Source organism: Canis lupus, chromosome 7 (genome assembly GCF_003254725.2).
Source record: "Canis lupus dingo isolate Sandy chromosome 7, ASM325472v2, whole genome shotgun sequence".
Classification (NCBI taxonomy): domain Eukaryota; kingdom Metazoa; phylum Chordata; class Mammalia; order Carnivora; family Canidae; genus Canis; species Canis lupus.
The window spans coordinates 61,539,282-61,555,466 of record NC_064249.1 but is presented as its reverse complement, the minus strand read 5'-3'; the positions used below and the strand labels follow the sequence as shown (position 1 = coordinate 61,555,466).

Sequence of the window (16,185 nt, the reverse complement as noted above, 5' to 3'; positions counted from 1 at the left end):
AAGGGTGGAAGAGAGATTCCTAGGAGAGTGGATGAAAAAAGCTGAGTGAGGGATGTTTATGGAGGAAATGTGCGGGAGTGAGGGTGAGGTGAGTGAGGGGCAGGTTGGAGAGGGCCTGTGGGGAGGTTGTTAAAGAGAGGAGGAAATGGGCACTTTAGGCATTGTGAAAGAGAATAAAAGAGGGAGGAAAGGAAGAATGTTTTCAAAGAATGTAATATATTTTGGGAGGGCTGGATAATAATGGGTTTGATGTAATTATCTGATGATATTGAGTAAGGTTTATATTGTTATGGTCCTTGAATCCAGCAATGAGAAGCTGGGAGCAGCATGATGCTGTAGGAAGTTTATTTTCAAAGCATGCAGATTTGATTGAAGGGAGGGGTTATGTGTACAATGGAATATCATTGGGACTTAGAAAGGAAGAAAGTTCTGACACCTACTACAACATGGATGAAGTCTGAGGACAGAGGGCTAAGTGAAGTAAGCCAGTCACAGAAGGACAAATGCTGTATGATTCCACTTCTAGGAGGGACCTAGGGTTGTCAAATTCATGGAGACAGAAAATAGAATGGTGGCTGCCAGGGGTTGGTGGAGGGGGCACAGGGGTTATTATCTCATGGGTCTGGGGTTTCACTTTTGCAAGATGAAAAGCATCCTAGAGATGGATGGTGGTGATGGCTACCTAACTACTCAAATGTCCTTAATGCCCCTTAGAAATGATGAGGGTGATGAGGCCCTTCTTTTTGGACACTATTTAATAGCCCAGGTGAGTGCTAATGGGGCTAGAACTGGGTAAGTACCAGTGGTGCTGTTAGCATAACTGAAGAAAGGGCTGTGTTCCTACATCAGAGATGGTCAAATGTTGGCAATGTCATATGGTTCAACCTAATAGAAAGGCAGAGGAGAGACAAATTCTTTAATGAAGTCCAAGAAAATGTACATTCTTACCATTTAAGTTAAATTGCAAAATATTTCCTGGGGCACTTGCTTTCAAACTAATAATCCAAATAGCAAATATTTTCCACTTTCAATCATCTTAGATCAATTTGAAAACAGCTTTTTTATTTTTTATTGGAGAAACTCATACTGTCTTCACTTTGTTCAGTGTCAAGTTGAGTTGCCAAAATCGCCTTCAGTTCACATTTGTCTTTTGTGTTTCAAAGAGGAAAGTTTCCATTTCTTCATTTCACCCTGGAAGCTTTCAAAAAGTTTGGGCAGTGACCAGTGCTGTTCCCATAACTCACTTCATCATTTCAGCTCTACTTCTTGCAGTTGGCAGACCTCAAATGCCAAGTTTCTGCTTCGGCGCTGGTCAAAATCCCATGGAGGACTTCGGTACCAACAGCCGCTGACCCTTCTTGGAGCTGAGAGCCATTAACTTTTTAACAAAGTAACAGAAAAAAGGGAGCAGACTTTATTATTACCCATAACCCATGGGCACTAAAAAACTCTCTCTCTCTCTCTCTCTCTCTCTCTCTCTCTCTCACACACACACACACACACACACAAAGTGGTGCTCAAACCTTGTATATGGGATTCATCACAGGAGATTGTTAAATAAGGAAAATTTCCAAGTGGCTTTTGCAGAGATTCTGATTCAGTACCTGTTGCGTGAGGCACAGGAATCTGTTTTTATTTTTTTTAAAAATATTTTAAAGAAGAATTTATTTATTTATTTATTTATTAGAGAGAGAGAGAGAGAGAGAGAGAGAGAGAGAATGAGTGGGGAGAGGCAGAGGCAGAGAGACAGACAGACTCCCTACAGAGCAGGGAGCCTGACATGGGGCTCATGATCCCAAGACTCTGAGATATGACTTGAGCCGAAGGCAGACGCTTGACTGTTTTTAACAAAAATGTGGATAACTCTGACACATGATGGTGGCCCATGCACTATTATTTGAGCACTGGATAAATCAAATCAGGGTTTATTTTTGCCTAATGATAATTACAGTCATCCTAATAATATTGCCACCTTAAAGTCAGTGGTTACACTAGTATTCTGCGTACATTTTAGTTCATAATGTTTTTGAAGAATGCTTTTCTGAACTTTAGAAATATTTTAAGGAAATGAATGGGTAAAATGAAGTACTACATAGTTTGCCACAGGTTTTCTGCTCTTTAGGGACAAGAGTGATGGTTTTAACTCTCTGTGGCCTGGTTTCTGTTTTCTCCAGCAATCTAAGCATTGATGTGGAAGGAGGAAGAGGACAGAGCCCTGAGAAGCAAAGGTAGTTAAATGGCATGGGGTGGCGAAAGTCACCCAGGATAATAGCAGAAATGGAGTGAAGAGGTGTGTTATGAGCCAGATGGAGAAATCCTCAGGGCAAGCTGGGAATTAGGTAATTTTCAGAGTTGACAAAGGTGGGTACATCTTTAAAACACGAAGTGTTTTTGAAGAAAGTTATGGAATAGCAGTCTGGATGCATTAGTGGGAATCACTTTTTGTCCTAGACACTGAGGTTCCCAGAGCATGGGAGAATGACTCCTCTCTGCTGAAGAGGATGGGAAGGAATGCTGTTGCCAGGGGGACCCAGTGGCTAAGACAGAAGGTTGCCAACACAAGGTACTGGATTTCTCCCAATATCTTTGTTGTTGGTTAGAAGAGATTTTCTCAAATAATGAAATATTTTTTGGCTATCCCACTGGGTATAAGACCAAAGCTCAAGCAGCATTTTGAATGAGGATAAGGAAACCTGGATTAACACAATAACACAAATAACACATAACACAAATGTGGTCAAAGAAAATTTTCAGGAATTGCTTTTCCTCTGGGAGAACACACACTTCAAAGTGAGGATGAAAATGTGGGGCGCTTCGGGGCCAGCCAGGTAAGGTGAATGAGAGATGATGCCTAGTGTGTGATAAAATCACAAATGCTCAACCAACTACACCTCTGTAGTTGGTTGTAGCCATGTTTAACATGAACAACAGGGGTCTCTGGCTTCCCTAAAGGGGCTGACCTTGACTCTGTCCGACTGTATTCAGGTGAGCACATACATTGCAGGGAAACAGAAATTCTCTAATATTGATTATAGAGTTCCAATTTTAAAATGTTGACAACTAAGTCAAATATTAAGTAAAATGCACTGTAAGCCAAATCAAACGTATCTGTGGCCAGATCTGGCCTGAAGGCTGCCGTGTGTGGTCTCAGCTTTATAGCCAGAGAGACTTTGGCAGAAAGCTGGCTCTGTGGCTCACCATTAAACCACTCTGACCTTGGTATTTTCACTCATAAAATGATGGGTGGAATAATACCTAACTTTTGCTTTTTTTGGGGGAAGGATTAGACATACTCTTTGTGTCACTAAATGAATGTACGTAGTTTTCCAGTGTCTGTTCCCTGTTCAGTAAATGACTTTCCTATTGACCAGAATCACGCATTTTTTTCAATATTTCCTTCCCAAACCTAATAAATATGTCATCTTAGAAATGTGAAAGATTTCTCTGTCCACAATAGCTACACTTTCAGTTATGGTGTGACTATTAGTATAGAGAAGGCATGTGGCTTCCATAACTTCTCCCAATCACCCTACGTTAGCGCCTTTTCTTCAGATCCACTGATCATATAGTCATAAGGCAATAATATGCATATTATACACTAAGAGAAGCTGTAGGGGAACCCTTAAACTATGTTATCAAAAATATTGATCAAGAACTCTTTCTTTCCATGCAGTACTTTGTTAGAAACAGTGCAAAGCGAATATGAAGGAGGATATAGCAAATGAACAAATGAATAGATGAAGCAAAAAAAAAAAAGTAAGAGAAGGAATGCGTGCATTTATTGGTAAAAGAAGGATCTGACACATGTCACATTAGGGGAAAATCATTTTGCCTTTTTCTGTTGATCGGAGAGCTCATGAAGTAATGAGACTGCAAAGCTGAATAGATTCCTTGGTGACTTAACATGGAATGAATGTCTAGATGTGAGAGAGGAGAGTATTTCAAAATAGAGTTAAGACTTGAATAGAGGTTTAGAGATGGGAAAAATGATTGCTTAAAAGGATTTGAATATGCCTGCAAGGATATGATTCTTGTGGATAAGATATGTGTGACCGGGCAACTCTGGGAACTAAATGATGTGAGGCAACAACCTTTTGCTGAGCTCCCCACACCTGGCCTTCCTCATGTGGCTTATCCCAAAGGCCTGGGAAAAGTCTGCCCTCATCTAGCCAAGCACTTGTTTATCTTAACTTTTCATGTTTTTTTTTTTCAGTTAGTTTGAGTTCACCTGCCCCTCTCTTCTTTTTTATGACCTTCCTGAGTCAGTTTAGGGTTATCTAACAACTAACCTAGTACTGGGGGCAGGAGCTCAAGAAAGAGACTATACACAATCACTTTCATCCTAGCAATATTTAGGGAGCTTTTTCTTGGGTTGACTTAATGAACCATCACCATCTTTAATGCTGATTTGGAGAAAGTTGGCCAGTGTCCTCCCCCTTTGGACTATATTCTCTTTGACTTTGCCCACTGGTGTCACGGTCTGGACTTTCTTGTCAAAATGATATTTTTGTTTTTGTTATGCTAAATTTGTTCCAGGTGCTTTTTTTTTTTTTTTTTCTTACACTGTGTTCCATGGTCAAGTTGGAATTTTAAAAAAAGGGGGTGGGAATGAAAGCTTAATTTCTTACAAAGTCTTTGAATCTGTCAGTTTAACTCAGCGGGAATACAGGGATAAGCTGATTTGAAATGTGATAATCAGATAAATACACACATGTATATATACATATATATATACATATATACTTGTATCAAAAAAGTTTCGAGATGCCAATATATATTTCTTGCCCGTAGCTGTTCTCAAACCAAGAAGAGTTTGTTGATTGGATTCATCCTGGCTCCTGACCCTAATTATCAGCTGTGACTCTTTTTCTCCTTAAAGAGTTATTTATTTATTTCAGTGAGAGAGAGAATGGGGGGTGGAAGAGGAGGGGAAGGTGCAGAGGAAGAAGGAGAGAGAAACTCAAGCAGAATCCTCACTGAGTGAGGAGCCTGACATGGGGCTCCATCTCATGACCCTGAGATCAGAGCTGGGCTGAAACCAAGAGTTGGCTGCTTAACTGACTGAGCGCCTAGGCATCCCACCAGCTGTGACTCTTTAATCACTCTGCTTTAGTTTTCTTTATTACATAGTGTGTGTATGTGTGTGTGCGCACACGTGGGCTTACATAGCATCCTAGATTGACTATAGAGATTAAATAAATGAACATTTGATTATGATTATGATCATGAGTATTAATATAATGATTATGATTGAGATTTAAAGAGGTGTGGCCCTAGAGGTAAGATTAAACTGAGTCAGCCTTGGTCTAAGGTCCTCAGGTGATTGAGCCTAAGGGAAACTATCTTTCAAATTTCAGAGCACGTTGGGGATCTTAGCCATGGACAGAATTTCTGCTTTGCCATATTCCAGAAAAGTCTAGAGGCTAAATAAAGATGCCTGGAGAGACCAAGTAGCCTCAGCCTATGAATTCCAAGTCCTACCAATTCCGTTGGTGATCTTTTCAAAGGGAACTCATATTCAAAATTCTTTTCAGCTAAACACTATATATTTTAGGAGATAATACTTTTTTGAAGAATAATTATTCATAAGTAAAGTGGAAAAGATTTTTTCCTCTTCCTGATTATAAATGATATCCAAGTAGGTCTTGAATTGCTAGATAATATTTTATAGACTGTGAAATTAGAGAATTTAGCAAGTGGCCACACATTTCCATCGACTTAATGGGTCTTTCCAAACACGTGTAAGAAAATTAGAAAGTTGGGTGTCCTGTACATGCATTTCCAATGAAGTTTATGGCAGCTCCCCAGGCACAATCACAGCAACCACACATATCCATAGATAGTTTACCACGTTAACGAACTGTAATTTTGGATTTAATTGTCAACTTTTACTCTACTAGTAATTCCAGACAGGGGAATAACAGAGTGAAGGGGCCTGCCCGGGTTGTTACTGCTGCCTATAAAAACAAATAGGATCCTTAGGGTTTAATTAGAGGACTTATAATTATACCTAAAGCATGCTAGTGTTAGAATGTGAACATTGGACATCTGGAAGATGAGTCTAGATTTGGTCACTTGCCTTTAGGAATCTAAATCCATGAAATTGTGACTGTCCAAAAGAGCAGTGATGCTCACACTTGGGGCTTGTGCACAGAGAGAAATGACAACAGTGAATGTGAGCTGGTCTGCAAAGCAGAATAATTCAGAAATGATAAATGGAAAAGGTAATTAACATCACAAAGAATCCAAGATGATGACTGGCTTCTTTGGCCCTGCCATGAACAAAAGTCATTTAAAAGAAGAGTAGGTATATAAAAAAACATATTCTTTCTTCATAAATCTCCCCCCCCCTTAAAAAATTTATTTATTTGAGAGAGAGAGAGAGAGAGAGAGAGAGAGAGAGAGAGAAAGCATGGGCCAGGGGGAGAGAAAGAATCTTCAAGCAGACCCTCCACTGAGTGTGGAGCCCCCTATGAGGCCTGATCTCAGGACCCTGAGGTCATGATCTGAGCCAAAATCAAGAGTTGGCTGCTTAACCGGCTGAGCCACCAGGTGTCCCTTCTAAAACCTTTTTAACATGTGGCCTCTGGAACTCACAGCCACACAAGGCTGCTGGTACTGGAGTTTTTTAGGAACACAATGACTGAAGGACCACCTCTGGTTACACAGGCACAGTGCAAAGGAAAGAATATACAGTGAAAGGCATAGAACAGCTTTAATAGAGAGCATCAGCCCTCTTCTCTCCCACCAGTGCCAAATAGCATTATAGATATTTGTGTGGGTGTACATACATATACATACATGTTTGTGTATATACATGTTTATTTTTGTGTGTATATATATATCTCATATATATTCCATCCTCTCAAGTTCATTAAAAATGCTAATAAGAGGGACACCTGGCTTAGCGGTTGAGCGTCTGCTCAGCGGTTGAGCGTCTGCCTTTGGCTCAGGGTATGATCCTGGGATCCAGGATCGAGTCTCACATCAGGCTTCTTGCATGGAGCCTGCTTCTCTCTCTGCCTGTGTCTGCCTCTCGCTCTGTGTGTCTCTCATGAATAAATAAATAAAATTTAAAAAAAAAGAAATGCTAATAAGAGAGAGATAGGACACTAGTTTCCATTTTTTTCTTCCAAAGTGATGAAAAGGTTTTTTTTTTTTTTTTTTTTTTGTTCTTTATAAGTAGGAATAGTGTTGAGAAAATTGCTTGTATACTTTATAGCAGATTCCATCTAAAACTAGTTTGTGTGTGTGTGTGTGTGTGTGTGTGTGTGTTTCAGTCTAGGAAGAAAATTTCAGGCTTCTTGGCATAGTTTCTATTCCCTCTCTTCCTCTATAAAAAGATAATTTCAATGTCTCCAAGTTACAAGGAATTCACTTTACATGGTACAGCAAAATTTAAATGACACGATTTAGATTATACTAGAGTAAAACTCCTTAAAAACAGAGAGCACAGCTTAAGTGTATGGTCTAGAGGCAAGAGTAAATGGAGTGGAAAGTAGTAAAAGGTTGGTTTAGAAGGTTTACTACTTATGATCTGGGAACCTGCTGTAGTTATGTACTCTTTGGGAGACACAGATGGGACAAGGCAGGCACGTGTAGAGTGAAGCAATTCATGAATACTCAACCATGAAATGGAAAATCAGAATGAAATAAGAACAACTGTAACTATCTTGGTCTATTAATATTTAAATATTAATACCTACTTTTCTGAGAGATGTTACTGAATATTTACTGACGAGAAGAGATGATCATTTGGGAAGAGGAACATGTTTGAGAGTGGCGTTTAAACAAGTTTTGAAAGACATGTGGTTTTCTTAACTCAAAGTAATAGTCAACCAATTAAAATAAGTTCCCCATCAAAATGTCTTCAAATTTAGGGTCCGTTGGAAAAAATTTCCAAAGTGCATTACAATTTTTGATAGGAGTGACACATGGTCCTAGTTTCCAAAAACTTTGATTTAATATTTGAATGCAATGGTACCTGACTCTGTTAGTATATTTAAACTTAAAAAGAAACTATTTTAATTTGTTTATGCATGCGCCTATTAAAAATGTTTCTAGGGGCTCTTGTTTTATTTACTCTCTAGAATATAACTTATATTTGAAGTAGTATACGAGTTCTTAAAAAGTCATTCCCAAGCTTAGTAATTAGACTGGAAACAAAAGCTATTCTTAGAGTACATTTCACGTAGAAAGCTATGCACATGATGCTTTGATTCAAATAATATTCTTATAAAACTTTGTTATTGTTTGAGGCCTATATTCAGAGTGGCAACTTTTGTTTTTGATGATTATTCCATCCTGAAACAATTTCCCCCCTGCCCAATTAAACCAGAATTAGGAGCACATTTATATCTGAAGAGGCTTAAACTTCTCAACTGCCTGCTTCAGAAGTGAAGACCTTTAGTGGTTATGTTCATTTTGTCTCTGCACAGAGGGCTCAAAAGAAAACAGGATCAATTCCCTTAAGTTTTTCTGGAAGAGGAATGTTGTTTTTGTTGCTTTGATCTTAGCATGTTGTGCATTTTTTATTGGCTGTTGAATATAAAAAGCCATAGCCTCAGCTGGTTTTTCTGCTATATTCTCATATTGTAAATCACATAATGCCTTCCAATCTAAAGTTAAATGCCCAGGTCCAAAATATTATTTCAAAATTGATTTATCATTGCAGTCGATAGAAAGATTTCCAGGGTGTAAGAAAACTCTCTAATGTTTCGAGTGGTATGTCACAGACTGCTAAAAATATATCCATGCACTTTAGACAACAAATTCCAGGATGTGGACATATACTCATGCTATTTTCGATCCCTTTTCCTATCATTGCAAGAGGCTGTTGAAGCTAATGTAGCAGCTGGCTAGGTTATTGCTTCTATAATATAATCCATAATGCAAAAGCAGCTATTTCCCAAACATTTTAGAGCAAGTCAAGTTGTTTACATGTCTCTTACTGTACATTTTCCTATAACTTTGTGCCAATTGGTGTCATACTATTTGGTAAAAATCTTCATTAAATCAAGACAACTGCACTTAGTCAAATTCTCTCTCATACAGAGAGTTGTAGTAAAATTACAGTTAGCTGATTTGAGGCCATCATCATGGAGTAAATACAGGGTTTTAGAAAATGAATGCAAACTACAAAAATGGAGTTGTATAATTAAACATCAAATAGTCCAAGTAATAAAAGTCATAGATTAATTGTCTCTCAGTTCTAGTCAGATCCTTTAAATATTGTCTCACAACCTGAGCATTGGTTCTTTCATCAGAAGAGTGCCTATCCTTAAAGTTTGGAAATTTCAGCTCTTTCGGAGCGCCAACAAGCTGTAAAAAGTAATTGGCATCTTCTTCCAAAGTTTCGAATTTCCCTACAAAGTCATAGTTGATCAAACAAGGATAGCAGAGTTTGCTGACCTTTTCCCAGTGAATGTCCATTCCTACTGGACGGTGGGAATCCAGCAAATAGTGGACAAACTCTTTGAATTTGACTCCAGATCCATTATTTAATGCTTCTTCACAGGCATTTGGCCGATATTTCTTTATAATTGCCTTCCCAAATACCGGATGGTAGTAGCTATTGGGGTGTTCAAATTTGTCCCTAAATGCCGACACTAATCTTTCCATGGGATCACGAACAAAAACAGCTTTGGTGTAGGTATTCAAACGAGTATATATCCCTTTTAAGTCAAAGCTATCTAGTTTTTTCAAATGCTTCCCGTAGTGAACAGCATCATGGGAGATATTGTATGCAGAGGAAGCCAACCCACTTAGTACCATCAGAATTCTCTTCCAGTTGGAGCAGCCAGCCTTGGGTACTTCACAATATAAGATTTTGTGTTTATCTTCCACATAGATCCTGGATACCATATGAAAAAGATGTGATTGAGGACGACTCACCCCACCATATTTCTTGCAAAACTCCTGAAGGAAAGACCTGCGTGTCTCCTGGGCCACATCTGTTTCCTTCCATTTGTTGTCTTTGACTAAACTTTTGTTTAAAGGGTGAATGTCCAATGGCCACTTCATTTCTCTGAACTTCTTAAAAACAGTCCTAGTTCCTTGATGTCTTTCAATCAGCTTAATTGTTGGTGGCCCTGTGATCTTACCCAAAGCTTGATCTCCTTGTGAGTGGCTGGTCTGCCTTAAGACCCCAGGTGGGCTCTCTGAGTTGAGCTGAAGATTTTCTTTTTCTTCCTTGGGATCCTCAGTTAAGTGGAACTTGGGGTCCTGTTAAAATGGAGGAGAAATGTTGAAAGCATATTTACAAATGAGGATGTACAAGAATCTTAACATTTTAGATGTTTAGATCATTTTAGAATACTCTCAAGGAGAGCACATTTTTTGTAAGCTGCCAAAACAATTTAGCAGACCATGTTGAATATATATTTTGTAGTAAGTTTCTTCAGAGAAAATATAACAATGAAAAATGGCATCCATGCATCATTCTGAATTAAAGTTTCACATTTTATATATATTTGGGTTACTTACATGTTATCATTCATTTGATGTTAATGTGCTGCATTACATTAATAAATTTTCTCATGTAAATTATCTGAGTATTATTGGGATAAAACTATGAGTATTGATTTGAGTCTTTGATCATAACAAGTCAGTTATTGTTTTCATACTATCTTTGTTAGCTGTGATTATCAATTATATAACCTTCAAAAATGTGTGTGTGTATATGCGTGCACACACACACACACACACACACACACAAGGCAACCACAAGATGGAAAGGAGAATGTCCTGAATTTTCATATTGGCTTTGCGTGTAAGACAATAGGATGTACTCCATCATCCTGTAGGTCAATGATTCTTACACTATTCAGAAGGGTATTACCTACAAGCACTGATTTAGTTAGTGCACTGAATGTAGATACAAAATGTAGCTGTATTTGGATTGAAATTTTCGTTGTTGTTTTTGGAGTATTCTATAAAGCCCAGAAGAGTTCAAAGTAATAAATTACCATTTAAAATTGTAGCAAGGGTAATTATAAAATCCCCATGACCATTTCAGTTTTCCAAGCACTTGCAAAAAGATATTTTTTTTCCTTTGGAAAGTGTTTTATTTCATAAAATTCAATTATAATAACTTAAAAACTACAATCATACAATTTCCTTCACATGTGAAACCTTTCCTCCTTCCCAAATGTAGAATGATTAGGGAATCCAGAAAAGTTTACTTGATGCTTTTCTATGTAAAACTGAATGAAAAGTTTCCTTGTCAGTGAGATTAATCAGCCTACCTACCATCTACTGTTCATCTGACTACATCCTTCCTACAGTTCTTGCAATGACTGCATAAGAGAAGACACAGAAGACAGGGTTTACAATGTGGTATCCTCTCTTAGGGATGAAAATTATAAGGACTTTGGCTTTTACTCTGGGTAAACGAGGGAGCCTTTGAAGGGCTCTGAGAAGGGAAGTCACATGATAGCACTCAGACTTGAAAAGGATGGTTGAGAAGACTGGCCGAGAGATATACATATAGGATTTTCAGCATGTTATTGGAAAAAACTAATGAATAAATGATGTGCTATGGGAATAATGCATGGGACCACCACCCTAGTGTTGGAGGGAGTGGTGGGGAAAGTTTCCTAGAGGATATCTTTTATCTGTCTACCTATTATCTATCTATCTATCTATCTATCTATCTATCTATCTATCTATCTATCTATCCATCCATCCATCCATCCATCCATCTAGTTATCACTGTATTCCCAGTGTCTAGAATGGTCAATAGTCTATAGTAACTGCTCTCATATATTTGTTGAATGAATAAATGGAAATAGGTCTTCCTAATTGATTAGGACCTAGCAAATTGAGCAAAAGAGTAGAGATATAAAGCACTGTGGATGGGAGCTATCTCCAGGCATCATGGTCCTACTGGCTGAGCTTTTATATGGGGTGGGGTGAGAGTGAGGAGCACTTCTTTCTAGTGCAAGAAGATTGTATGAGTAACCCCTGATCACCATACACCACCTTGAGTAGCCACATAAAACAGCTGCCCAAATCTTCCCTAACATTCACCCAAATGTTTATAGTTTCAACTCTAAAACCATTTGTCTCCTATCTTCTCAGAGACTGCCAGGATGACTTCAAAGCCCTAAATCCATCTTTACTTTAATGAATGATCCGAAGTTCATAAAGTTTCACAGATGTTCTGAAATTTGACTTGAGCTTTGGAAGATCATAGGGTTATTGGTTGGCTGCATGGGAAGTACTTAGCACAGGCCTGAAATAAAACCGTCAATATATTTCTGCTGCTACTTCTATTACTACAACTATAAAATAATAATTGCTATTATTATTTTATAGTAGTAGTAATAATGCTTTATCCTGGTGACCTAGTAAATTTCAAGATTCCTCAGCTGTGCATTATTATCCAGACTATAATTTGTGTGTCTCTACATGTACCCTAATTAGTTCTCTCCCTGCCCCACTGACAAGAATAAAAACGAAATCAGCCTTCCACTGTGCTCTCTGGACCTTCTGAATGTGGTCATCAAAATCCCTTTTAATCTCCAGAGACTTCTGGAATGTTTGTTTCCCATGGCTTTTTTCTACATGAAACCTGGCTGGCCCCCAAGACTCTGCTTACCTTGTACCTTCTCAAGTAGATACAACTTTATTTCCTTGAACCACTTGTCCCTCAGGCCAGAAGACAAGGAACTAATTCCTTGTACCTCACTGCTGCTTCCAGGACATGTCCCCTGGCAAAAGCTCCTGCTTCTGTGAAGTACATGTGTCCTGCTGAACTTCCTTTCCTCCTCCTTACGCTGTTGCCTGCCTTTACCCATGATCTTTTCACTTCATGCACTGAAGACTTTAGCTCCTAGCTTAGACTTTGGTTCTCATCCCCCTTCTTGTCATTGAGTGTGGTGACTCTGACACCTAATAAACTCTCAGCCCCTTGACCACCTCGCTTTTAAAAGAAGTGTTCTTTATTGCACATAGACATTGACATCACCACAGCCTGCGCCACCTCCATCATCTCTCTGCCAACCATCCTCTAACCTGGCGGCTCATTGCTACTTACAGTTTTGCAATTCTTTGACCACTTCTCACTATGTTACTGGAGCTTTTAGCAGCCAGCACGCCTGGTTCTTCTATTCTCTCTTAGGAAGTCACCTCTGTAGGGAGGTGTTCCCTGTCTACCATCTCTAAATTATGCTCCCCTTTGAGGTTCTCTCCCATATAAGGTTCCCGAATAAGAATGCTGCATATTTTCCTCATTGCACTTATTGCGATGGGAAATGATTTCATTTACTTACTTTTATGCTGTCTGCCCCTATTCCCACCTCTTTTGCACTAGAATATGACTGCAGGGAACTTATCTTTTTTTTGTTCTCTGTTGGATCTTTGGTACCTAGCATGTTGCCTGACACATGGAAAATGATCAATAAATAATTGTTGAATGACCAAATGTGACTTTTTAAAACCAGAGGTGGATTCTTTATTTCACTAGTTTCAAGATACGGTACAAAACAAATCCGTACATTTCTCTATTAACAGGATTTATTTACACAATTATATTATACTCCCACCAGCCTTTATACCATATTTAATTAAATAATAAATAAATTTACAACAAAGCCTACCACGGTGATCTTGCCAATGCCAGCTTATGGTCTTTTAAAACTCCTCCTAGACATTGATAGTGGTTCTATCTTATTGTATCATGATTACGATTTCTTCTTTTTTTTTTTTTTTAAATCAGAGAGACTAGTGTCAGCTTGTCATTCCAAATAGGAAAAACAGTGCATGTATGATGACTCCTTGCACTTAACCAAGACATCCTCCTTGTGTACACAAAATCAGAGTTGTACATGCACAGTCACTTTAAAATACAAATAATTTTTATTTGGGGTATTTTAGATTTTCTTGAAATACTAGGTGGAAGGAGAAATTCAGTTTCTTTTCAATGACTGCTCCACATTTAAAAAATCAGGGAGTGCCTTGGACAATACGGTATTCAGAAATTTAAATTTTCACTTATATTGGAGAGCAATGACTGAGGAAAAAGATTTTCACAAAAAATAGAAGTTTCTTTTGCTTTATTTCTTGCAGTAAATGTGGTTTTACCTTAGTGATGGGCTTCCAAACAATTGTTTGGAAGGAAATGAAGTTGTATCTACTTGAGAAGGTACAAGGTAAGCAGAGTCTTGGGGGCCAGCCAGGTTTCATATAGAAAAAGCCATGGGAAATTCCAAATAATTGTTTTATAACCTTGTTAACAAAAAGTGTTAATCGAAAAGTCAAGGTAAGTTAGATAAATACTTTTGTCAAGGTGCTGAAAATCTGTACTCAAACAAATCTTTGGCAGAAGAGAACACAAATAAAATAGGTACCTGTAGAGCTGTTCACGCTAAGGTAGGCGTGGAGGGCTTGCAGCCTCACCTGCCTGCCGAATCAGATTGGTTGAAAGTCACTCCCTGCTTCCTGGGACCATTGGGAGGCTTTGCTAGCAGTCTGCTTCTCAGCCTCACTGAATCTTTGGGGGTGGGGCTCCGGTCTCTAACTTAAACCAGCTCCCCAGGCATTCTGCAGGCAGTAATGGCATTTGAGGAACCACTCAACTACAGTATTGCAAATTAAAGTTAAAAAAAAAAAAAAAAGAGTTCATCTCAGATCATCCAGGAGAGAAAGACATCACATCTGGTGGGTGTGAATAGTGTAGTGAGTAGACAAATAGTGTGCTGCGGGCGGGATGTCACAGCAACCCTCACACAGACCACATGGAAATCCATGTTCCCCAAGTTACTTTCTAATGACTAGTTTGGCTAGAGAGTTAACTGCATGAGGGATAGGTTCATTGTTCATAAATGAAATTTCAGTCTCCTGTTAGTTTAGTTTTCTCAGCTCTGACTAAATCAAGGGGTGGACAAAGGGTTAATTGTAAGTAACGACATCTCAGGAGGCTTTTTGTTGGATGGCCACTTGACCTTCTCTTAGCACCCCTTATCTCACCATCACTCACCTTATAAAAACCATTATTAGGGTGTGGTGGCCTCCTTCCCTACCCCCATCTCCAATCCATTTCCCTCAATTTACAGAAAAGGCTTTCCAGGCCTGAGGGGTTTGCATTACTAAAATCGAGATTAATGGTCTTTTATCTTTTTTTAAATCAATATTTTTATTAAATTTTTAAATTTTAATTCCAATACAGTTAACATATAGTGTTACATGAGTTTCAGTGTATAGTATAGTGATTTCACAATTCTATAAATTACTCAGTGCTTATCATGTTAAGTGTACTCTTAACCCCCATCACATATTTCATCCATCCCCCACCCACCTCTGGTAACCATTAGTGTGTTCTCTGGAGTTAAGAATCCATCGTTTGGTTTCTCTCTTTTTTCCCCTTTGTTCATTTGTTCTGTTTCTTAAATTCCACATATGAGTGAAATCATAGGGTATTTGTCTTTTTCTGACTTATTTCACTTAGTATTATACTCTCTACATCTATACATGTAGTTACAAATGGCAAGATTTCATTCTTTTTTATGGCTGAATAATATTCTTCTGTGTGTGTGTATAAAGCCTCATCTTTATCCATTCATCTATCGATGGATGCTTGGGCACTTCCATAATTTGGCTATGAGATGATGTTATTTTAAATTTGAGGCTTATACAAATGAATTTCCACCACCATCATCATAATGCCGATAACAATAACAACAGTAATAAAAAGAGTAGACTCTTACATTGCCATTTTCCCTCAGGACAACTTGTTCTGCTTGTCCCCAAAACAAATGTCTATAAAGCCAAACGTATCCTGTTCCTTCTCAAAGTGGCTCCTCCTGCGCTTTTTTCTATTTCTGAAATGGCTCTATTACATTCTGGCCACCCACTCACAAAATCTAAGAGATGCTTTAACAATCAGAAAGTAAATTGGTTAATTTACATCTCATAATGTCTTTTAAAATTTTTTAAAATTTATTATCTCTTAATTGGATGTTCTTTAGTACCCTACTAATTGGGCTCCCTGAAAATTATTGCCAAATAAGTCTTCCTAAAACATTTTACTTTTCATCCCTTAAAATCTGGAACTGGCTCAACTATATATAAACCCAAGTTCGGATCCCTTAGCTGGCATCGGTAGCCTGTCACCACTGGGCTTGTCACTTTGTGCTCCGCTCCTGTCTTGACACATACTGTCTTCTGCTTGCTTCCATCGGGCTC

The 16,185-nt window shown here is 38.4% G+C and overlaps 1 protein-coding gene across 3 annotated transcripts in view; it reads right to left on the bottom strand.

Moving 5' to 3' along the window:
• Positions 1-331: 331 nt before the first annotated feature.
• Positions 332-16,185, bottom strand: part of CHST9 (carbohydrate sulfotransferase 9) — a 241,856-nt gene continuing 226,002 nt past the window's right edge. For all 3 annotated transcript variants that reach the window (XM_025429254.3, XM_049112814.1, XM_025429256.3), the window contains one exon: positions 332-10,224. In XM_025429254.3, the coding sequence (XP_025285039.1) occupies positions 9,136-10,224 (1,089 nt within the window). In that variant the 3' untranslated portion in view covers positions 332-9,135. The remainder of the gene's footprint in view (positions 10,225-16,185) is intronic.